Source organism: Motacilla alba, chromosome Z (genome assembly GCF_015832195.1).
Source record: "Motacilla alba alba isolate MOTALB_02 chromosome Z, Motacilla_alba_V1.0_pri, whole genome shotgun sequence".
Classification (NCBI taxonomy): domain Eukaryota; kingdom Metazoa; phylum Chordata; class Aves; order Passeriformes; family Motacillidae; genus Motacilla; species Motacilla alba.
The window spans coordinates 8,140,617-8,165,967 of NC_052046.1; the positions used below are offsets into that span (position 1 = coordinate 8,140,617).

The 25,351-nt window shown below is 42.7% G+C and overlaps 2 protein-coding genes across 4 annotated transcripts in view; one reads left to right on the forward strand and one right to left on the reverse strand.

Moving 5' to 3' along the window:
- The window catches only part of FAM219A (family with sequence similarity 219 member A), an 88,815-nt gene extending 82,183 nt beyond the window's left edge, over positions 1-6,632 (reverse strand). For 2 of the 3 annotated variants that reach the window (XM_038123457.1, XM_038123456.1), the window contains exon 1: positions 6,392-6,632. In XM_038123457.1, coding sequence (XP_037979385.1) covers positions 6,392-6,451 — 60 coding nt within the window. In that variant the 5' untranslated portion in view covers positions 6,452-6,632. The remainder of the gene's footprint in view (positions 1-6,391) is intronic. The other variant, XM_038123458.1, reaches the window with a different exon arrangement.
- A 480-nt stretch (positions 6,633-7,112) lies between these two features.
- The window catches only part of DNAI1 (dynein axonemal intermediate chain 1), a 139,819-nt gene continuing 121,580 nt past the window's right edge, over positions 7,113-25,351 (forward strand). Inside the window, exons 1-6 of the mRNA XM_038124618.1 lie at positions 7,113-7,229; positions 18,660-18,722; positions 20,581-20,670; positions 21,567-21,647; positions 23,405-23,531; positions 24,941-25,041. Of these exons, the coding sequence (XP_037980546.1) occupies positions 7,197-7,229; positions 18,660-18,722; positions 20,581-20,670; positions 21,567-21,647; positions 23,405-23,531; positions 24,941-25,041 (495 nt within the window). The 5' untranslated portion in view covers positions 7,113-7,196. The remainder of the gene's footprint in view (positions 7,230-18,659; positions 18,723-20,580; positions 20,671-21,566; positions 21,648-23,404; positions 23,532-24,940; positions 25,042-25,351) is intronic.

Below are 25,351 nucleotides of genomic sequence, written 5' to 3' on the forward strand. Positions count from 1 at the left end.
AGACCTAATGTTATATCAACACACTATTTAAAAGCCCTACAGGTACAGCATTTCTTTTGCTTTAGTTACTTTTGGTTTTCTGTTCTTCACTTTTTCCTCATTTTGCAGAGAGATCTTGGCATGCGGCACAACTTTCTTAAGGTGAGATAGGCAGTATTTTTCAGAAATAAAGAATGGAAATTCTATAAGCATGCCGAGCACTCATACTCTCTGCTGACTAAAATTACATTTAAAAAAAAACACCTAAGTATCTGGTAGATAATATAATTTATTTTTATTCTCTTCTGATGTTAAAAAACAAAGCTGTACAGAAATGCATCTTCTCTACCTTCAAAATTTCTGAAGATTTTACACTTTCAGAACTGGCGCAGATTTGGCATCTCAGCCAAAGAGCCAGCAGTATCACTGTAGGATTTGGCTGAACAAAATCCTTACTTTGGCTGTCATCATCGTAACTGGAGCTACTGGCCTGAGGCCCCTGCTGGCAAGGAACCAGGCCAGGCACAATGATCCAGATTGAGATATAGGAACCACCAGCCCAATTTCTCTGGAAAGAGCTCCCGTTTTTCATGTGGGCTGAAAACTGGGAAACTGAAATACTGCATTCCTGCTGTTTTCAGAAAGTGAGCCAAAGTCTTAGAAGTTTGTGTCAAAGCTCCACTGAAGCCGCTGCGCTTCGACAGATGCGTTCTTGGGAAAAGTGGTGCTGATGCCATGTAAGCAAAAGCACTTTTACTCTACTTTCATTTTTGTGCTAAGAACAGAAACTGCCCGTGTTGGTCTATAGGAGCAACGTGTGATCCAACACTGTCACCTGTCAGTCTGCCATCACATGCCAGCCAGGGCTTGGTGCATGCAAGAGACTCGGGCTCAGTAGGCATCCATGTTCCAACAGACTCAAGATACAACTCCACTGCACCGTGCTCAGTACGTTTCATTTTAACAAAAATTCTAAGGGTTTGGCAAGAGTTTCGGTAACAGTCCAAAACACAGATTTAAAAATCACAGAGAGAGTGTGCAGTGAGACTCCAGTGCTGAAGAAAAGAAGGCTCAACACACAACTACAGGGTCAGCCATTCTTATTTCAAAGGAAATTTTACTTCTTTTTGGCCTGCAGCATCCTCACTGTGCAAGTTTCCCTTCATCTCTCTCTCCCTTTAATATCTACCACTGTAATAAGAATTTTATGTTGGGAAACCTTCCCAGCAAAAAACTTGCTAGAAAACAAATCATCATAACAAATGCATCACCACCAACAAACCAGGAAAAAATGACTAGCTGGAAGTTAAGACATCAAATACCAACTCCATCAGCCAAGAAAGCTATCTACCAAGTGTAAGTGTCCCAGAAATAATGAATTTCAGGCCCCATCACAACCCTGCAAACCCTGAATTGCTTTTATCTGGAAATAACCCACTACCCAGCAGCTAAGGCAGAGAGACCTTTCTGTGAGTGTAGAAGGATCACAACAGGTTGAGCTGGAAATGCACAGAATCTAAGCAGAACAGAGCTCCTGCAGTTGAGTTTGCATGATCTTGATAAGGACGACAGGACACTAAACATAAGGAGTAAACAAAACACCCTGTACATTAGTTTATATTAATCTGAAAAGGCAGACATTTTTAGGATAGAAGCCAAATGTGACCAATATACAAGAATAGAAATGTGGATCAGAACAAACAATGTATTTTATTATTCATTATTTCATGTCCATTTTCATGGACAGGCATGACATGAATGTGACCAAGTGCTAGTTACCAGCCTGTCTTCTCTTCCAGGATGAAAATGTACAGAATTGTACCACAGCATCAAAATATGCAGTGTAATGTGTCTCTCCAAGATGTGAAACACTGGGCCTCATCCCATCTGACACCTGGATGATGTATAACCAGGTTAAACCAGGTTACCAGGTACTGTATGCCATCTTGTCCATCTGCACACAGCAACTCTGTCTCATTAAGTCTTGTGCTGAACCTCTCCTTTGGGTATGCACCAGTTACCCAGCAGTTCTCAAAACACATTTGTAGAGGTCACACAGAGTCAAACCAGCTTGCCTGACTTCACAGTGCTTATCCAAACAAGCTGGAAAGAGGAGGAAAATGACTACTCACCTCATTAATTTCACATCACTGCATCCAGCGTGAAGTGTTGGAGGGCACATATGACAGACCTGGCCAACATACAACCTGCAGGCATAATACCTCTCAGCTCTGCAACATAATCCCTATCTGACTTGTTATCAGCAGAGAGAAACTTGCAGCAACCAGAGATCCTGGTAGGCTTTGTCCAGCATGTATTAGTTGGGAGCTGCCCTTAGCCTCGCAATGGGAAGCCAACACAGACCTTGGTGGGACAAGGCTGTCAGAGAGACAATGTTCCCCAACCAGCCACCTTTAAGCTTTAAAGAACTTAGTTTTGCAAAAAGCCATGTCAGGTTCTCTGTCCCTGCTCTCTAAATAAAGCACTGGTTACTGTCAGGATGTGCTGTTAGCAGACACTAGACATTAGTGCACTATCACCCCTGACAGACAGCTGATCAATAAATAGTGCCAGTGTCAGTGGCAAGTCTGAAGGTAGGAAGGGTTCAGAAAGGTTTCAGACTACGTTCTAAGAAAGGCATAACTGCTACATGCCAAAGAGAAGCCAATCTTTTAATTTTGAAGATGGGCAGACCAGGAGGCCTGTCAGATGGTTTCCAGGCAGTTCTGCAGCAGTTGTCCTGGAGTTCAGTACAAAGACATCAAAAGCTAAAATGACACTTCATCCATGCAAATGAACAGACATTCAAAAGCATGCATGCTGGTCAGCAACACAAAGTTCAGGATTTTGAGCAAACCCTAGCTTCACAAGCCTCATTTCAGGACCTGTCACACACTGCCCAGCACTCAGAGGGAACAGTGCTTTCCTGGGACACCCTGTTCCCATTGGTACAGAATCAAAAAATATTTCATCTAGTGTATACTCTATAAATCAAGCAAGGGACCTTTTTGTTTGCTTTTAGCAGGGAATAATGTTTAGAAACATTTGTTTTTATATACAGAGTCAGTGGCAAGTCACAGTGAATTTTAGGTAGCACATGAAAAACAAACTTTTACTTCAGCTTTCTGGATGTGGAAAAGAGTGACAGATGCATCTCTCCCCGAGACCACTGGAACTGAAAGCTTTTAAACTGGGAAGTACACAGTAAGTCCTGAGATTATAAGGTTATTCTATACTTTTGTGCTGATTTTGACAGGGATAAAATTAATTTTCTTCACAGTAGCTACTATGGGGCTGTGTTTTGGGTTTGTGCGGAAAACAGTATTGATAACACAGGGATGTTTTCATTATTGCTGGGCAGCACTTGCAGAATAAAGGCCTTTTCTGTTTCTCACCCCACCCACCAGGCAGGAGTCTGAGGGTGCACAAGAGGTTGGGCAGGCACACAGATGGGACAGATGACCCCAACTAACCATGGAGATATTCCATACCATACGCTCAGCATATAAACCTAGGAAGAAGAAGAACAAGGTGGAATGTTGGGAGTGATGGCATTTGTCTTCCCAAGTATTCATCAGCTGTAATCGAGCCCTCCCTTTTTCTCTGGGCATGGCTGAACACCTGTCTGCCCAAAGGAAATGGTGGATAAATTCCTTGTTTTGCTTTGCTTGTGAGCATGGTTTTAGCTTTCCTTATTAAACTGTCTTCATCTCAACCCACAAGTTTTCTCACTTTTACTTGTCCGATTCTCTTCCCCCCTCCTGATGTGGGAGGGAAGTGAGCAAGTGTCTGTGAGTGATTTATTTGTTAACTGGGTTTAAACTGCAACCTTAAAAGTACAGAATGGGAGGGAAAGTGACAGACACATGGTAATTGTAATGGCACAACACAGTAGTATTGGCCAGAACTGCATCACCCAAACAAATTAATATGATAAATCCCAGACTTGCAAGGATTCTTGCAAGTATCCAGTCCCTATCTGCAAAGTACAGACAAGGAACTACAAACCAGTGGAAACCACCAGAAATGCTGTACCAGACTTGCTACATCCCACTTCTGAGACCATTGTCAACATTTCCATGCCTGTGGAAAAATCCTATACACCCAGTCACAACAATTGTGTGTGGAGACACCTGAACACTCAAGACCCCCAAAACCACAAGGTTTCACTATGAGCTCCAGTAGTTAGAAAAGAACTGAAGCCCTGAAGCACAGAGTATTTTTTTAATGCAAGTGTTAAAGCCCTTTGTGAAAATTTTCTAATTCTTCCATGTTGAAGGAAACTGTTTGCTAAGTTTACTATCACTGCTGTCCAATCCACCATCATATCCTGAGACAACTGGGTTGGACCAGAGAAGCTGTTTGGATTCTGTCTGGTTCACGTCCATGCAAACCTGCATGTATCTGCAAATTCCACTCTTCCACTATTATCATGGAGTTTCTAGAAAACAGATAGTTTTGTCTGGCAACAGCTTTTTCAAACTTGCTACTTTGACGACTATGCCTTCAATAAAACAAATAAAGATGGCCATTCCTGCCACAATTTGTTGAGTCTTCTATATAAAAACACCAACAATAAGTAGGGAATGCAACAAGCCCTTATCATCTTGTATGGACAGTTTTTTGCCCCACCACAAAGGTTTGAAGCCAAAGAAACAAGCAACAAAAACCAAAACGAAAACAACCAAACCTAGAACGCGACCTAAACTAAGCATATTTTCAGAATTTATCAACACTCCCACAATAAGAGAAATGTTTTTCTTGCCACTGAGAGATAATTTGAGTCTGTAGACCTTGAAGAGCTTTTCTATTCACAAGACACTTATGGTGCTCTCCACTTCTTACAAACACTAACTGCAACAAGGAACCAAGGTTGTGTCTACATCAACTCTAAATAATGTATGGTTTGATATATTAGAAATCTCAAAAGTGCTTCAGTGCTAGCACAAACCTAGCAACAACCTATCCTCACCTGCTGCCAAAAGGAACTGCGCAAGTATTTCACTGAAGTTCTTTCCACCTTCCCAAACAATTCATATGCCTGTCTCACACAATCAGATGCCGAGATGGGAACTGCTTACTCCAGGTGCCAAAAGGAATCAAAACCTTGAGCAAGCGAGCTCGTTATCCAGCTTTCACTTTAATGCCAAGATGAACTGTATTTCAACAGACCCCAGGTTACTAATAACACACCTCCAGGCAGAGATTGAGGAAGATGGGAGTGAGGGGAGGGGAACACACAAGAGAACCTCTTCCAGGTTGAAAACAGAAATGGGCAGATTCAAGAGTTCTGTGGCAGGCAGATGGGGCACAACACACACAAACAAGCCTGTGGCACTGGAGCAATGCAGCTACAAGCTCATAAGAAGTCTTGCACTATCTGATGATGGTCTAGCATCTCCCCTGGCTGCCAGCCAGCTGGCCTTCCTTCATAACTCATTTCAAAAGCTATCAAAAGCCCAGGACCACTCTACCTGCCCACTTGCACATCTGCAAAGTACTGTCAGCCTGCAGACTTCCTTCTCTGAAAGATTCCCCAGGGTCCCATGTAGTAGTGTAACCATTATGTCAGGCTCTCCAGAGCTCATTAATTGAGTATAATTGTGTCTACGACGTGAAAAAACATCCTGATATGAAAAACACATGCCGTGGCGTGGCATCAAACCCTCACAGATTGCTTTTCTTACACAGACCATTTAATGTGAGCAAAGCTAATTTGACGGAGATGTTTCTTTGCAGAACACCTGGACTTTACACAATATAAGCATCTCCTCACTGCAGGCTATAAAACCATCCTCGGAGAAGGTCCTGCGGCTTCACTGCGCGTGTAACTTCACATCCACTCCACGCAGCCCTGCTATCCCCGGGGAGCATCGTTCCCCGCCGCTCCCAGCCCGGGCTGGGCACAAACACCGCCCGATTCCTCCACCGACCTCGCCTATCTTGTAAAATTCAATTAAAAGCCCATCCGTCCTCAGCGCCTACAACCGGGCTCCCCAGTCCCTCCGCCGCTTCCCCCTGGTCCCCGGGCCATTCCCGTGCCCGGCGGTGGGAGAACGCCCCGCGATGCTCCGGGAGGAGCGGCGTTCCCACCGCGGCTGCAGCGGAGCCGCCCGCCTGCCCCGCCCGCGTCTGCTATCGACGGCGCTCGGGGACACACCGGGGGAGGAGGACGAGGAGGACGAGGAGGAGGAGAAGAGGACGGGCGGGGGGCAGGATACGAGGATGGCCCGGGATGACACAGCAGCGGCCCCGGCCCGCCGAGGATGGCGGCAGCGCCCAGGACACCCCGTTATATAACGGCGGCACCGCCGCGCCCGCAGCGCCGACACCCGGGGCGTGTGCGCGACCCCCTCGGCACCGGGGTCATTTCAACCCGGGCACAGCGCGGCCCCGCCCGCCCGCCCCTCACCAGCGGCTGCATCTCGGCGCGCACGGCGGGCACCTGGAACCGGTCTATCTCCTCCATCATCTTGGCGGCGGCGCCGAGCGCGGCGGGCGGAGCACGGAGATCAGGGCGGGCGGGCGCGGGCGGCTCCTCAGGCGCCGAGAGGGAACAGCGACGGCGACAATGACAACGACACCGCCCGCGGCTGCGGCTGCCTCATCGCCGCCGCCGCCGTGACTCAGCCGCGCCGCTTCCGGGTCCGGCCGCCGCCCCGCCCCTTCTGAATATTCATGAAGGGCGGGGCTACTGCCCCTCGCTCGGGGCCCGGATGCTGGGTTCCGCTGCCCCGCCATATTTGAATATTCATGAGGGGCGGGAGCGCTATCGTCGGTGACCGAACGGTGGTCTCCCTACGGCCCCGCCTTCTTTTGAATGGTCATTCGAGGGCGCGACCACTATCACCAGTTTTGTGCCCGGTCACTCCATTCCCCGGGGCCTGCCCCGCTCATTGAATATTCATAAAGCGGGCGGGGCCTCGGTCACTAGGTCGAGGCCCAGCTGCTCTGCTTCCCGTAGCCCCGCCCCTATTTGAATATTCATAAAGGGGGCGGGGCCTGCTGTCACTCTCTCTGGGCCGCGGCTCTCTGTTCTCCGCGGCAGCTGGGTTGTACCATTTCCTCCCAAGAGGGGAGAGCGGGGGGGGGTTGGGGGAATGGCCAGGTCCATCCGCCGCTTCCGGCGCGTTGCCATGGCTGCCGCCATCAACTTCCGGCGTGCCCGGTGGGCGCGGGATTGCCGCGAGGGGTGTCCGCTGCGGTGAGGGACGGCCATGCCCCCCAAGGCGGCCGACAAGCGCCGGCAGGTAAGGGCTTGCCGCACTCCGTGGTGGCAGCGCCGCGGTGACGTCACCGCATGCACCGTGACGTCACACCCGAATGGCGTCACTGCGGCGCCTCGCGGGAGGCGGCAGCCCACCAGAGGGAAGGTCGCTATGCAGCCCCGGGGTGACCCTGTGGCCCTCGGTTCCTCTGAGCTCTATCCTTGGTGTGACACCAGCTGTGACGTCACTGCGAGCAGCAGAGATCTTTGCCTCCGGGTTCACAGAGCCACAGGATCATCAGAGCTGGGAGGGACCCTCGGAGATCACCCAGTCCAACCCTCCTGCCAAGGCAGGGTCACCTGGAGCAGGTGACGCAGGAACACATCCAGGAGGGATTTGGATGTCTCCGGAGTCTCCAGAGAGGAGACTCCAGGACCTCCCTGTGCAGCTGTTCCAGTGCTCTGCCATCCTCGGCATAAAGAAGTTCTTCCTCAAGTTGAGGTGGAGCTTCTTGTGTTTTAATTTATGGACACTGCTCATTGTCCTGTCGCTGGGTACCACTGAAGAGTCTGGCACCATCCCCTTGTCACCCACCTTTGATATGTTTATATGCATTTATGAAATCCCCTCTCAGTCTTCTCCAGACTGAACAGGGCCAGCAGTCCATGAGGACATACAATCTCTCCTTGTAAAAGAGATGTTTCGGACCCCAAATCATCCTTGTGGCCTCTGCTGGACCCTCTCCAGTAGCTCCTTGTTTTCCTTGTGCTGAGGAGCCCAGAGGGGACAGAGCACTCCAGGTGTGCCCTCGCCAGGGCTGAGTAGAGGGGCAGGATCGCCTCCCTTGACCTGCTGGCCACCTGATGCACCACAGGATATCACCGGCAGCACGGGCACAGTGTGGGCTCACAGTCACCTTGTCACCTGCCAATACACCCAGGTCCTACTAGGCAGAGCTGAGGGGTTGAAGTGATAGCTTAGGCTGCCCCGCAGAGCTGTAACCCATGGGGCTGGGTGTGGCAGTGGAGTCAGCACAGCCCCTCTTGGCCTTGTTGAGTCCTGGCTGCATCATACTCTGTCACACTGTCCCTTCAGCTGCCCGTGACACCCTGAGAGTTCTGTGGCATTACACACCTCTTCAAACCAGCCTGTCCCAAAGCTGCAGCACCCCTCACTGTGTCACCATGCTGTTCAGACATCATCAGGCCATTTCATCACTCTTCCAGTATGCAGCACCCCTTCCAAGGCAGGTCCTGATGTGCACAAGGCATCTCCAGCCTGCCCATGGATCTCCCAGAGACACTGAGCAGACAAGATAAAATTCTCTTTCTTACAAAATTTTTTAAAAAATTGTTTTAGTTATGCCCAGCTGTGAGTTTTGTCTCTTTCCTTTTGCTTTGCTATTTGGTCTGCGCTCAGCTCAAGCAATGAAGAGGAGTCATTTGCTACCCCTCCTGGCCCTAAACCTATACTGCTGCGGGGTCCCTGTCTGTGAGACCTCACTGTAATCCTTTGGGCTCTGTGTAGACACACGCATGCATCCTCTTTTAGGATAAAAACTCATATTAATTTGAGTAATTCCTGGGTCTTCTACTGGAGTATCAAAGTGTTTAATTTAAAAGCGGATGGTGGCCTGGCTGATAAAAACCCTTTTGTTAACATTTTTAGATCAATCCCAACACACTTGATGTTACGCTTGGTGAGAGTAGGGTTAGCAGGCATGTGAGCAAGAGTGAGAGGGTAACTCTGGCGTTCCTAATCCCCTAGTAAATACTAGTAAGTACCAAGATACAAAGAGCTTTATAACATTTTCAAAGGGCACAAACTCAGAATCAAAACCCACATCCAGTCCTAGATAATAAAGATGTTTATGCTAAAATTGTTAAAAAAACATTAATAATGATGCAAACTAAACTGGGGGTGAAATGCTTGCTCTGAATTTCAGTTTCTTTTCTTTTCAGAATTTCCACATAAATATTTTCAATCATTTTCAGTAGCCATTATCTCAATACTCTGAAATGGAGAGGCTTGGATTGACATGTTGTTTGAAAAGCTTAATGTGCTGTAAAGGCATTCCATTTATTTTAAAGCTCTTGAAACATCATAAACTGTTTAAACTCTGAGGATGTTTGGCTTTTCATATAACTTTCATCACAATAACTTAAAAGACAATAATTTTAACTTGTCCTGTATTACATTTCCCATATTTGCCTTGAGCTTGTTAAATCTGATTGCTGTTTCACATCCTTTTATCTGCTAGAATATTCTTGCAGAGGAGAGTAATTGTGTGGTTGACTACCTCTGAGTCCAGAGGTAGTCAACGACACAGTTTTTCCTCATTTTTCCCTGACTCAGAGTACAGATGGCATCTCAGTGGCTTTGGGAGTGTGGGGAGTGAATGCCTTTGCACTACTCACTGCCCAGCCAGGGCCTGATGTTTGATATCTACAACGGTCTATCTACACAGTGGCCACTGTAAAACTAATTGGTGGGTCAAGGTTTAGATTCCAATTCTTGAAAAGAATTCTTCTGTAGTATTATGCTCTTTCTCCATGTCCCTGTGCTTTTTATTTCTCTGGTTTTTATATATTGCTTTACTCTGCTCTGCCTCTTAGCTTTTTCACTGCTGACTACTTTCACTTTGAAAATTTCCTGCCTGAGATTGTTCTCAAAGCTGGGATACTTACCTGTACACCTGTTTCCTTTTACCATATATCAATTCCAGCTCCTCCTCTGCTTTCACAACTCCATGTTCTTCACAGGCTTAGTGATAAATTCTTGTTTTGTTTCTTCTCCTTATATGAGAGTTGTTTGCTCTTCTTCTGTGCCTGTCTTGTATCTGCATTCTCCTCTAGCATCAGTTTCTTGCTTTATTTTACTCATTTTTTTTCTTTATCCAGATGATTTCTGCCTCCAGCTCAGTCTCCAGCCACCTGATAGGTGAAAATATGTCAAAGTTGGGCTGATCATAAGAATTAAAGTCTGTGGTGTTCCAGATGAGTTACTTGACTTGACCAAGCCTTATTAATAAATGCCTGTAGGCTTTCATATGTTTTTGTACACTAATAAGAAATTTTATTTTTCAAATGTTTCAATGTTCAAAGTCTTAAAATAGCGTTGTATGCCTGGATCTTTATGCTTCCAGTGCAGCTTTGGAAATAACACCTATATATGTTCTGTACTTCAATAACACCATTCCTTTCATATCTGAAATATGTTATGCACAATTGAGCTCAACAACTTTTTGTAGGGATGTGGAATTATGGAATGGCATAAGCCAACTTTCCTACATAAGACTGAAGGGAATGAGTAGATCAGATTCCCAGCTTTGCTGAAGAAATGAAGTCTTGAACATGGCAAGCAGGACATTCAGAATTGTGGTGTTTACAGCAGAGATGTGTGGCATGTGCATGGGCATGCCAGAAGTGTTAGGGTAGGGAACAGCACCCTGTTGGTCTTGTGTCAGTCCTGTGTGTGGTCCTGGGTGATGAGAGAAAGTGGCCAGCGATTTTGAGATTGTTATTTTGAACATGTTTGACAGGTTGGAAGTGTTTGTTTCAGATTTCCGTGCCTTTGCTGTGTAGCTCGAGGAAAATCCTCGAGTCAGCTGTGTTGAGCACCCTGTGCTAGTGTGTACCTCTGGTGGGTGGCTGCACCCACCTCAAGGAGAAGCAAGATCTTGTTATGGTTCCTTAGCAGATCTTCCATACATTTAACATTTAAAATACAAAACCATACTGTTCAATCTTACCAGTTAGGGTTAACCCCACTGCAGGAACGGATCACTTAAGCAGTTTTAAGAAAGGGTCTGAATTAGGACAGAGAGGCTTTTCTTTTTACCCTTGTGGTCTTGCACACCCACTGACATGGAAACAGCTTTGCTGTTCAGCAAGTCATAAAAGAAACAAATAGACCTCTTCCCCAAATACAGAAAACAATGAGACACAGTTTACTTCTTTTGTATTCTCTTATTTTCTATTTTTTCTTCCCCTGAGAAGGCTTTTAAAGGTGCTTACTTATTCTTACACATGCATTAAAATATCCATGGAATATAAAGCAAACGTTCCATTTAGTGTCACTCAGAAAACATTAGAGAATGTATTGGCAAATAGCTCTTAAATTGGCATCCCTAGTGTGTGCAAATAAATATCTGCTGCAGGGCAGGCTTCAAGTGACTTTGTTTCCATGCTGTGATTTCTTGCTCCTTGTGCCAGCTGGTGGTTTACTATGGAGTTTGCTAATATTCAAAACAAGAATAAAAAGCTAGCAGGAAACTTACAAAATTGTTTTACAGAAGTGCCAGGCTTAGCTCTCATAATGTCTCTACCTCTTTCTTCTAGAGTCCAACAAGCACATTACTACCTTACATGTACATTACATTTTCCCCACAATTCTAGTTAATCTGTGTGCTGTGCTGTAGAGGAAGTGGAAATTACTGTCTCTGCTCAGGAAGATGAACTAAACTTAACAGAAGTGTTCTGTGATTGCTCAGCCTTGTAGCCTGATTGTATTATGGTGACAGCTAGCATGGAGAGCAGAAAGGCTGCAGGAGTGTCTCTTTAATGATATTAAAAATATAGTCTGGGTTTGTCATTTGCCCTGGTGAGTGTTTCATTAATATGTAATCAATTTTCAGCTCTTGGAAAATTACCTTAATATGAACTGGCTCTTCAGCGTGTCAGAGTGACCAACCTGTATCATCCCTGCTACTGAGCTCTCTGGTACTTTAGGCTGGATCTGTGCGTCCAGGTCTACTTGTCCAACTTTATGCTTTAAGCATAAGGAGAAATTTTAATTTCTCAAGGAGTCACTGAATAGTGTTATCTGGCTCCTCACCATACAGTGACCCATTACAGGATCTAGGCTGAAAGGGGCAGTTTAATCTGGCAGTATGGGAGAAAGAGGTACCAGTCAGCAAAGGCTGTAGTGACAACCCTTATCCTGGATGGCAGCTCAGCACGTGTGGGAACAATCATTGCATCTCCTATTTGGATAGACAGGGCTGCCCTTGGGACTGAACCTGAGGAATAGACTCATTTTTCCAGGAGGATTTCTGTGCTCACCAATTCAGGATTCAACCTGGTTTTGAATGAACACTGGCTCTTGAGAGTAAATCTCTGCTTCCTAGGTCACCAGGATGATTTAGTTACCACCAGAATTGCCACTGACAAGTCAGAGGATTTGTGCATCAAATGATAAAATAGTCAAAAAGCAAGGCTTTAGGAGAAACAGACTTGGAAAAAACTTCTGGGCTTTTGATAGTCAGTCAAGAATACCGAATAGCAATAGGTACTCATAGTCCTGTCTGTTTTGTATAAATTCAGTTAATGAGTCTCAGATCAGCAATTAGTGACTGTCATGTCACCAGCAAAAGGGAGAGCAATGTGAAAAAAATGTAGATAAACAAGAAGAATAAGACCTGAATGTATGGTTGAGTGCGATTTTTTAATTTTCTTCATTGCCAGGTAATCTGGTAATGTTACTAGGGAGTTGAGGGCTAAACTTCTATTAAACATTGCAAGTCTTTGATGGTTGCCCTTATTATCTTTTTCTTTTAGGATGCGGAAATATGATACCTCTTATGAAATGCCAGCCTGGTAGGGCTTTCTTTTGAAACTTCTTTCTCATTTACAGCAATGGTCTTTAGAATGTCACCAGTAGTTCCTTCTCATGGTTGTTTTCCTATTTTACGACTACAGAAAAATTAAATATATGTTATCCAAACATCCTACCCAAAATACAATTGGAATTTCTTGTTGGATAGCTGAGTGGCAAAAAGACTCCCTGCTGAAGGACTTGATTTTACAGCTGTTTGTACCTCTTGGTGGCTTGTCTACAATAGAGGGAGCTGTGAGAAGGGAAAGGAATATTAAATAGCATTTAAAACATCACTTGTCATCTGTTTCTTCTTTTCATTTTTATTATCCTGTTGGATTATGGTATCTTTGCTGTAGTCTATAGTCAATTTGTCTTGTAGCATAGGTGTCTGGCCCAAGGGAGAATTCCTATGTGCTGATACCATACACACCCTGGAAAAAAGATCCAGAAAGAAAGAGTAACTTGGGTTTTCTGCAGCCTTCATTTAAGTACAGTGACTGTTGTGGGCTTCTAATATCTTTTTGCTGTTGAAAGTGTGGCAATCTGTTAATTTATTTAATGTAAGATGGTCGTCAGAGTAAAACATGTTTAGCCTCTATTAATTCTGACTCTGGCATTTTTCTCTGGAGCATCTCCCGGAGTCGTTGGAGTCATGATGGTGACCTGCAAGTGAGAAACTCCTTAATGCCTCCTGCCTCTTCCTTAGTTCCCTAGCAACCATGTCTGCTTTATTTTTTTTCCCTAATATAAATTCCTCATGATTATTCACACTCCTCATTAATTAATGCTATGATTAAAGCCAGGGATTGGAGCACATTTATTAGGAAGATTTAGGAACACTGTTGATTTTTTTCCTGTAGCAAAACCATCTTTAGTTTATCTGGAATTTGCTAAAATGTAACTATTTGGATTGTTTAGTTCTTTGTTGGATGTCTGGTTTAGGCTTTGGATTACAAAAAGCTCCCACCACTCTATATGTTGAACAATATAAACCAATAATCTATAGCAACATAACCTGGGAGGACTGAAGTGAGGCAGAAAACCTACAAAAAACAAAGTGTGTGACTGTGGAATTAAGCTGTGTATCATAATGCCTGTGCCCAATGGAATGAAATGAATGTTTCCCCGGCAACCTTAATTCTCACATTATCTGAGTTCTGAATGCTTCTCTTTGAGATGTTAATAATAGTCAGTTAACTTTTTTTTTCCCCTATAGCTAATGTGAGACACAAAAATGTGCTTGAATTTTAAACATGCATATGAAGGCAAGTTATTGTAAACGTCTTACTAGTGAATATTGGATATACAATCATTATGTTGATTCACAGTTATAATTTATTTTTTTTATTTGTATTGCAGATATGGTCATGAATTCTTCCCTATTTTATGAACACTGTGTGATATATTTAGGTAGCTGTCAGAGCAACAGAATTACATTTGTAATCATAGTTAATGGGTAATGCATTGTTACAGTAAAAAGAAGAATGAGGAAGCCATGGTGACAGGACACAAACTACCCAGGTGATATTAAGGACTCTTTACAGCTAATGTGGCAGAGAGAACTTTTAAGAAAAGGCATGAAAAAAGAAAGTGTTCTGGCTTTGGAAAGATTTACAAAGTGCAGGAGCTTGCAAAAAAAGCCAGCAACAGAACAAAGCACAGATACACCAATAAAAAGGGATGTCAGGACTGCCCTTTTCATCAAGCAGCACAGCAGTATTGTCTGTGCTATTATCTGAATTAGGAAACAGAGTAAAGATGTTGTGTTCTTGACTGACTTATGTTTGCTCTCCAGCTTGCTTCTTCTAATAGTTTTAAACAGATATACTTGTTTTGATGACCTTCACATACTGCTAATATTGTCAAAATTCTAGGATCTCATCTTTCCTCATCTTATTTTTTCGTCTTTGTGCCACTTTCCAGCTGGGTTCCAAAAGTTTGAGATACTTTGGGATGAACCTTCTGCAGCATAGGTGGCAGTAGCAGGAATGATGCTTGCAGAGCAAAGTATGTCTTTGCTTTTTATGCTGACTTCAACAGAGTACTGAGTCAAGTGGAGCTAGAGTCTCTGCCTTCATTTACGAGAGTCCAGAATAGCCAACAAAAGTCATTCAACTTCTGTCATTGAAGTAGGCCTCTGCATTGTGAGGGATGTTTTATCTGGGCAGGAGACAAGAGTTTTGCTGAACAACCCCAGAATAAGCTAAGGACCAGCTCCTTCTTAGACTGCTCCAGGTATGGTTGTTCTACCTTTCTGGAGCACACAGGGAAGAAAGCTCCAGACCCACACTGATCTCTGTCTGCTGACTCCCATCCTCCCTCTTCAGGTTTATCAGGTCTTTGACATGGGCTACGTCCATACAGTGCAGCATTTGACTAAGAATCTGTGTCATAACAAAGTAGTTCTGAAGCATAACTGTTCAGGTTGGATGGAGTGGTTGGAGTTTCTTCAGTTCAAAATACCAGACATAATAATTTTATGTCATTTCAGTCATGTGCTTGCTCCCTGCTGTAGGGAACTACTTGGCTTAGTTCCCAGAGCCCCAAAGCAAGCTGTCACAGTCAGCAAGTAGAGCCTGGTAGGAAAGCAGGCATGAAGCATGGAAAAGGCTGGTATATCTCACTGACAGATGCAATTAAAACCTCTTCCTTGAATACCCTCTCCCAGTCATACACAACAGCCATCCTTTGATAAAGGTTAAAAACATGCATAGGGTCAAAGATAAGACTTTCAGAGCCCGGTTCTGTGTTTTGCAATAATTTGTAAACTTTGTTGCACTCAAAATCTTGTTTATGGACAAGAGAAGGCACAACTTGTAAAAGTAAAAATTTCATGTCAGTGTGACTGAAATTTTAGTCTAAACATTATTGTCTGTCCAGATGTATTCATTAAAGAAAATAAGAAATACTTCTGTGCAAAAAAAAAAAAAAAAAAAAAAAAAAAAAGAAATCATTTATTGTGGTACTGCAGTTGAAAGCTTCCCAGTTCCTACCTCTTTTCTGGTATTGTGCCCTTCCAGTGCTCTGATTCCTAAACTTGATGGTTTGATTTTGCTGTTGGTGGTGGTGTTGGTGGGGATGTTATGATAAGTTGGCAGCAACTGGAGACCTTCTTTGGGGAGGATTGAGATGTCCATTTTGATAGTTTCTTCTTTACCTGGAGTTTCTTTTATATGCCTGCTAATATATTTCCCTTTTTCCATTGGGCTGGTGCTCTGCATTACACCTGATATTTCTGCATATGGTGTTTTTCAGTGTGCTAGATACTATTTTTTTTTTCCTTCTTTGCTACATCTAAACCAGATTTTCTTCACTTTGCCTGTCTGCAGATCTGCAATTTTCTAACTGGCCAGCGGTTAGATGCTTACAGCTGTGGGGTCTGGGATGCCAAGTATGTGCTCCATGTCTTATCATCCCCTGCCTGTACTCCTCTGGGCCATATCCTGAGTCTCCTCAGGGTGTCCCTACCATACCAGGCCTGTACTGCATTATTAAATTCCAGTTGTAAAACCATGATAGTTATGTACAAAGACAAGGGAAACAGAGCCAACTAGCCACCAGTCCCCGATTGATTAGAGAAATTGTTCATGTTCTACTCTACAAACTCTTTATGGTAGGGGAAGCAGGTCAGGGTTTGTGTTGCTTCCTTACAGTGCACTCATAGCTGCAGCTTTTCTTTAGTCTCACTTTTAGATTTTAATACTGATGCAGATATTTATTCACAGGTGGCTCTTTGGGTTATGTTAATTGAAATCTGTGCAACTGCTAAAACCATTTATCCTCAGATCGCCTTGGCAATGCCTTTGCTAATGGAGAAATGCTTTTGTAGACCCATTTACAAAGGATAATAGTAAGTAGACTTCTTATGTTTCATGATTTAAAATTAAAAATCTGATTTTAATTTGGATCTGAATAAAATTCTGCTCTGAAAACCTGTTTAAGTCACTTAAATTCACACGTAACAGGGTCTTGTTAGAGAGAACCCTTTGTTGCCCATTGCCAAGCAATCACACAGGGGAGACAGGCCAGCTGCATGATCCAGTTGTCTCAGTAGTGGTTGTGACATGGGACCTCTTAGCTTCTCTGTTCTGCAATCAGCCCACGGTGGGTCTATAAAGGAAGTGTATAACTTTTATTTTCTCCCCCTGCATCACAAAAATTTGTATTTCAAAGTCAGACATATTTTCTAAGCATAGAAATGTGTTGTTCTGCTCATTTTTCATGGCTTTTAATATGTATCTTCTGGAATAAAGATAATCCCTAATGCCTCATTAGTAACAGCATTTTTATGTTTCTTAGCTTGTACAAAGAGAAATAACACAGAGGCACTGTCTCGCATTTTTGCTGAACTTTGTTCTCCTCTGAAAATATTTCTTTTCTGAGTTCTTATTGTCAAGACTTTACAAGTAATGGGGCTTGATGAACAATGCTTTGGGATTCTGGGGCAAAGTCTTTCTGCCTGCTTAATTGTTTAATACCTAGAAAGTAGGTGGTGGAAGTGAATATTTAATTTTCATAATGAGGAGGAATCATGAGGGGAGTGTACGAATCTCTGTGGAGGTTTGTGCTCTTGAAAGTGTTCTTAAGAGATGGAAGACAAGAAGAAGAATAGATGTTGTGATAAAGTGGGGCTTTCCAGAAGAAGAACAAGGAAAACCGGGTGAGAGAAACAAATGGCAGACTTAAAAAGCAAGCAGTGGTTCTTTGCATTACCATGTAGTTGTACTGGGGGGGTCCTTGCTATGGAAGTTGTGCATGCTAAAAAATGTGCATGGATTCCAAAATCAGAGAATAAATTTGTGGAGAAAAAGATTCACTGATATGGAATAGAAAGGATAGCATTTTTAGTTCAAGTCCCTGTGGCAAGCTAAGAGGTCATCCTGGAGAGAATAGAATAGATACTTTATTTTGAACAGTGTTGGTGAGAGATACTTGGCTAGGTGGACCTTTGATCTAAGCTGAAAGGCACACTCTGATGTTCTTTTGAAGAAAATCAATCAGCCCTTAGGAGCTTGCTCTCCCACCCCTTCATTTTCCTTCCCTCTTGTTGAGTGTCCCCTTCTTTTCTGTTACAAAGTCAAACACTTTTTTCTAACTCCTCTGCTTTTTTCATCCATACCATCAAATGTCATTTGTGATCCACCCTGAAACTGTACTTGCCAAGGTTTCTAATGTTGTTTCCTTTGCTCGATTTACCAGCTCTCTCTCTTCCTTCAGGGTTCATGGTCCTGTCTGTCCCTCAGCATCTCTTCAAAAGGATCCTCTTCATTTCCTCTCCTACTTTCTGTTAAATTTTCACAAATCTTGGTCAGTGGTGCCCTTCTGTTATTGCTTGACTTGGGGTAGGGTAGTCTCCCTCTGTAAGGCACCCTATAAACAACTGTTTAATTGTTTTCCTTAAAGCCCATTGTCATAATTTTTCTGTGCTTTCATGTGTGCAGGGGGGTTGACAGTGGTTCATTTCCAAGCTGTTCATCAGTGTTTTCCATGTTTTCTCAGTGCCCATGACTTTGTGGGTGTGGATCTACTGTCTTTGGGCTTCCTGTGCCATGCAAGCACTTAAAACAGGGGCAGCCTTTTAGTTTGTTTGACCAAGGCACTAAAATGGGTGTATGACATTTGGGTGTATCACAGACTAGGACAGACTGGGTAGTGTTTTACTAGTACAGAGCCTGGCATTTTTTCGTGCTGAAAAATCACTGTTTTGTGTTGTAAAAGTGACTGTTTTTCTTTCAAATAATTTATACTCAGACTGCTGGCATACTCAGCTTTTAAAACATACTATTGGAGCAAGCATCAAACTTTTATTCTGATTTGGTTAAATCCAGAAAGAAGGTGCTTTGAAAGTTTACATTGGATGTGTTCTCACTTTAGGGCCAAGGTGGACCTTCAGGAGGAAAGGCAGGAAAAGCTGGTAAAAGTGGACTTAAAAAAAGGGTAAGATTCTCAAGACTTTAAAATGTTTTTTTCCTTATGTTTTTTCCTTTTTTCAGCTCTGACATGCAAAAAAAGATTTAGTCTGAGCAATGAGGAGTTTTTTTTATAAAGTTGGTAAAATATCAATTGATTTAGCAGTAAGAGGTTGCTGTAGGTTTCCACTGAGAAGGGAAATACACCAGCAAATTAGGACAAAAAGTATCACCTAGAACAAAGGCACAATTGGGTACACACAATTTGGGTACAATGCAATATGAAAAGATTAAATTAAGATGTTTGGGATGTGAATTCCAAAAGACTACCTGACTCAGACTATGAGAAATCTGCCTGCTCAGTGCAGAAAATTCAAAGTATAGCCCATATTCACTTAACAAAGAAGTACAAGCTAATAATAACTCATGATAATGTTTTACTATTGGGCAAATAAATTATTTGATTGCCTTGATTTAATCTACCTTTCTTTTATTTAGCTCCACTGGGAAAGATGGAGGATCCATGACAGGGATGGAAGAACAGTCTACATGCTTTTAAATAGACATATTGATAAACAGCTTTTCATTTTCTTGGGACAAATCACAATCTCATTAAATGCTCCTCTTTTCACCATTTAAAATGGAAAGTTATTTACTTTTAAATGAAAATCATATATATAATGTTAAAACCACAGTACTTCTTATCTGATTCACTTGGGAAAAAAACTACTGAACTAACTGGCATCAAATTGTGTATGATAAATGTCCTATAAGCAGGTGTTCATGTGGGGAGCATTCAATCACAAACAACTGTTCTGCAGTCATCGTCTCTTGTGCTTCAGAATGCCTGACCTTCCTTACAGCTTGCCTCATTTCAGCTCCCTTGGGGAAAGAAATAAGGCTGCAGCCTGTGACTTTCCCTGGGCTCTTGGAATATGCAAAATTCTCTATTACTTTCAGCCTCTGCACATTTTGACACAGTATTATGCTTTTTACCTTTGTGGTACTCTGCAGGTAGCAAAGCATTGCTGGGTCCAGCCTCTATAGCTTCAGCCATAAGCTGTACTTACATCTTGGACTCATCTTCAGCTTTGTATGGCTGTAAAGTTAGCAGGCCTGAGAGAACTGTATTTACAAGAATGATTGATTCATTTTAAATCAACTCATTACACAATTTGAACTGAGGGAGAAATTTTGCCTGGAGCAGTTAAGCACTTTAATCAGCGGTTTTGTGTTCTGACAGTTTTTTTCTGTAAGGACAATTAATTGAAATTCATTCCTGCAGTGATTCATTTTCTTTTTAATGACCTTATATCATGACATGAACCCAGTGCTAGCCCAGGGAGAGCAGCAGTCTGTTGTTGGCAGAACGGAGACATGCTGGCCTTTGCAAGAAATTGGTTAACATTCCTCCTGGAGCCACATCCCTGCAGCTTTGTATTTCAAACTAAATTCTAAGAGTAGCCTATAGAATAACAAGTCAGGAGTAATTGCAGGTTCTTGGCTTGTGTCCTTGAGTAGTTCTTAAGTCCTATAATACCCTTGGGTGTTATGTGGCAAGGGAAACAGAATTGCCAGTTTTTAAACTGAGACTGAAGTGGAATCACTTGAGTTTTGCTATTGGAGTTAATCCAGTTTTGTGCCAGGGCAGGAATTATCTTCAGACTGCAGCTCCTCCAACCCATTGAACTCCTGCTGGCAAGTGTAGCCATATGAAAATCTTCAGATTTTGGCCTGCCATTTATGTTCTGCTCTGCTCAAAGCAAAGATGGGTGGGGGAATGTTGTTTTTATGTCTTTGCTCTGTGCCTCAAGAAGTGCTGCTTTGGCAAGGAGCAAAACTGTCAGAGTCTTGTTGCATTTCTGAGCTTGTCATTACTGTTCTAGGATGAAGATGACTTTCCTGAAACAGGAGAGGACTGGTCGACAGCAAGGGCTGCAGTCAGATCCCCAGATCAGCTGGAGCTGACTGAAGCTGTGAGTAAAGCAATGCCTGTCTTGTCATGAGGTGTCTATGAAACTCCATAAACTCCAGAAGCCTACCCATCGGTTTTGAAGGAAATTCTGCAAGAGTGAAACTCCAGTTCTTGCTGAAGTACAGTGTCTGCAGTACCATATGAAATGGCTTCAACAAGAAAACAGGGAGAATGTGCTATGAAACCCTGTTCTGGGCTTAAAACACTGTAACTGCCTGGAGGTAATCCAAAAGCAAAAGTGGGACTGGGGCTTTGCGCAGTTAAGGAGGACCCAGAGCCAGCCCTGAGCTCTTCAGGTGCCTGTGTGCAAAACATAGGACAGGGAAGTGTCCTACAATTTTATTGCTATTTCTTCTGTTGGTTCAGTAGCATTGTAATTGGTCACCCTTCCAACTGCAGTTGTTCCTCTCTTCTCACTGCCTTACAAAACTCTAGCATTGTTCCCCATCCTTAAACTAGCACTGTGACAGGTAAGCTTTATGTATATCCTCCAACTCAGACACTAAAAATAGTTGGCAGTAATTTTTTTTTTGTTCACAGTGGTAAATCCTGAAAGTACTGCTACTAAGCTTACTGTTTATTTTTGGACAATGTAAATTTTAAAGACTCAAGTTGTCTGTCTCACCCTACAGAATGCAGTTGGCATTTTTCAAGTGCTACCATATCTTAGATAAGAATTAAAATCAAGAAAGCCCATTAAAAAATGTGGTAGGAAGCAGGATGACTGTTCTGGATTGCACTCTGAGCCAGGTTGGCCCCAAGCATTATTTTTGTGGTGGCATCAGCTGTATATGAGGTATCTGCAGTGAACTGAGCATAAACATGGTGATTTTATTGTTGTACATTGTATTAGTAGCAAAGTTTTATTTACAATACTATTTTGTTTCCATCCCAAAGGAATTAAAACAGGAAGTGACACGTACCTTGACAGCTAATAATCCCCATATTCCCCGGGATATTGTCAGATTCAGCTTTAAAGTAAGTATGACATGACATATAAAACTGGAATTTTTTGCAATTAATTGGTTTTGTGTTTTCCTTTGGTTTATGACCAGGTAAATTTTCTTTTAATGTGGCCATCTTATTATATATTTACTGCCAATGGTTCTTAAAGAGTTTTTATGGAGGGTAAAAGTCTGAAAGCATTGATGCATTAGAAGTAGGATATCACAATTACAGAACAAGATCTGTCAGTGAAGGTAATTATTGTACCTAATCTCAGGTAGTTACTTTTCCCATTCTGTGGTGGTTAAAGGACAAAAGGCAAAGCTTTTCTCAGTCTGTAAGAATTATGTCGCAGTATCCACACCTGAAGACTGAATTATAGGAGAGCTCAGAAATTTGTATTGTGAAATCACTGACAAGCTTTATTCATGATGACTAGAAGTGAACAACAGACAGCCAGAAAATGTCCAAGAGTCACACCTTCACATTTGAATGTGCAGGGCACACACTGCATTACCCTGGAGCAGCCTTCTCCCAGTACCATATACAGCCAGCCACACAGGCAGTCACATGGGGAGGGTGGAGTAATGGGTTTTCCCTGAAAGAAAGGGCATGGAAACAGCTCCTCCAACCCTGGCATTGAATTATTCCCAGATTTAGGAGGGTGTTGTGGTTTAATCCCGGCTGGCCACTGAGCCCCACACAGCCATTCACTCAGTCTCCCATGGTAGGACAGAGGAGAGAATCAGAGGAGTAGAAGTGAGAGAACTCGTGGGTTGAGATGGAGAGTTTAGTAGGGAAAACAAAAGCTGTGCAAAGCATAACAAGGAATTAGTCCACCACTTGAGGCAGATGTTCAGCAATCCCTGGGAAAGCAGGGCTCCATGTCACTTAATGGTTACTTTGCAAGGTACACACCATCATTCCAAACATCCTCCCCCCCTCATACTTATTCTTCCCCCCAGAATTCTTTCCCTCCCAGATTTATATGCTAAGCATGGCACCATGTGGTATGGAATATCCTTGGGGTGAGATGGGTGAGTTAGTGATGAGGTGGGGCGAGGAACAGAATTGTGCAAGTGCTGCTCAGCAATAACCAAAACATCCCTGTGTTTTCAGCACAAATCCAAAATACAACCCCAAAATACAGTTGCTACTGTGAAGAAAATTATCCCTGTCAAAACCAACACCTAAGAGAAGAGAAAACCAAGCAAAATATTGCCAAGTCTGTCTCACCTCTGTGCAACTGTACTTGTTTGACCAACCATCACATGATCCCAGAGAAGGAAATCAGTCTTGTGGAGTCAAAAAAAGCCCTTCTCTTCCATTTGGAGCTGAAGTTTTCCATATTTATGGTATATAGACAGGTGATCAGTAATCCCTATCTTCAAATTCTCCACAATGACTGAAGTGAGCTCAGTGCTGTGCTGTGATTGACATAGTAAGGAAATCAAAGTAAGCAAACTATTGAACACTACTGTGTTCTTTCGTGGCTTCTGTTTGCTTTTAGGTGCAGCTAAAAACTCATTTATACAGATTAGGCTGCTCTTAACTGTGAAGATAGTGAGGTACTGTAACAGTTTGCCCCAAAAAATTATGGATTCTGCAACCCTGGGGGTGTTCAAAGCCAAGTTGGATGGGACTTTAAGCAGCCTGGGCTGGGAGAAGGTGTCCCTGCCCAGGGCAGGGAGGTTGCAACAAAATGTTCTTTAAGATCCCTTCCAGCCTAAACCAATCCAGGATTCTATGATTCTGTGATTCTATGATTTTGTGGGGTTTTACTTTTGTAGGAACGAGCATACAAGCTAGTGGACGATATAGATCAAACAGCCATTCACTTCACTTTGAATGGATATTTGATACACAAAGATTCAGATGAAGGCAGACGCCAGAGTATCAGATCACAGAGTTTAAGCGGTAAGCAGGTAGATTTATTGTCTGATATCATGATAATTTTAAGATGGGCACTGGTTCCTCTTATTCAACACGATGGAATGATCATGCTGCATTACCACAGAATTAAACAGCTCCTACTTTGGCTTGCATGCCTGTTGGCAATCAAAATTAGAAAAATAATCAGCCAGGTGTTTGCTGCAGTCTGGAAAATAGTGTGTGGTTTTTGAGTCATTTGAATGCTAACACTGAAATGTTCAAAGTTATTTAGTGTCTTTTAAACATCTTTCACTACTGTTGGACATACATGACTAAACTACCTAGCCTATTTTGAAAGTTTCAGACATGATTTAAAGTATTAAAGCAGAAATGTTTGGAATCTGGGTGATTTTTCAGGAAACTATCACATGAATGACCAATTCTTGAATTCTTACCAAGACATATACTTTCAGACAATGTGAGATACAAAACCCTGAACTACTTGGACCTTTGATCTGAGCTACTATCAACACTCTTTGTTCAGACAAAAAGAAACATCAACCAGAGACTGAAAGCTCTGTTGTTAGTAAAGAGTTCTAGGTCTGAATTTCAGCAGGGAAGGAAGTACTGGCTAGTGATTTTATTGTATTTTTGCTGTTTGTGAAGGGAGAATTTCTGTCCCAATGAGTGTTATGTCAAGGTGGTAACTGCAGGCACAATGATAACACTGTGTAAGCTCCTGAGAATAGTTCTTGTTTGGAGCTTCTGAGGGTCAGTGCCTCCTTTATTTTACACTCAACAAACTATGTATGATGATTTGAAGTAGGGCAAAGTGCTTAATGGGATCTTCAATGCCATGAAATCATGGATTTTTGGCAGTGCTTTTTGTAGATTCCAAACCAGTTAGTTTCAAGTGGCTCTATGCTAGTATGGCTACACAGTGAAGCATACAAGGATATGATTGGAATGTGGACATCCATCATTGTCAAACAAGACTAGCATATTAATTTTTATCCATTAATTTTTATCCATATAAATAAGAACAACCATGTTATAACTTCTGTGTGCCTTGAAGACATTCTTAGTAGTTGTACACAACTGCAGACAATTCTGGATGATAGAGAGGTCTGGAGCTGAAGAGATACCAAGAAACAGAGTTACTCAGATCAGAAATTGGTTACAGAAGTTTGCTCTGATTCAAAACATTTATTTTTTATTTCAGTTCATCCAGAAGAATACTGCAGATGAAATCTAGAAATACTCCTGTAACCTTTTGTGGCTTTGAACAAACAATTGTTCTCCCAAGTGGGGATTTGTTACTGTGTTGTCTAATGATACAGCATTAGGAAAGGATATATATGTATATCAATGCTCCAGAAGACAGAGGATCTGTAGTGTATTGGATAAGATGTCCTGTTATTCTAGGCTCATTCACGTATCCTTTCTGCCATCAGAAGAGACTCATGCTGAGGAGGAAAAGGCCCCCGTAGAAGCTCCTGCTGAGGCAACTGAAGAGGCAGAGACTAAAGATGAAGAACCCACAGAAGATGCTGAGGTAATTCTCTATAGCCAGCTAAGAGCTGTCCATTTTATTTTTAGTATTGGCTTTTAAATTACATTACTATAAAATGGGTTTTCTTCTGTGATTGGTTATTTTATGTCTGAGATGTCAGTCCTGTAGGTGAGAACCTGCAGGTTCTCCTGGGCAGCTATGGTCCTGCTGCCATTTTTCAGATGTAGAAGGTGAATGGGGGATCATACCAGATCTGTCTTTATCCAGACATTATATCAAAATAAAGTATAATCTGCTGAGATCTGGAATCTTCCTGGACAGTATGTCTGTTGGTGAAAAGCAAAAATCTGGA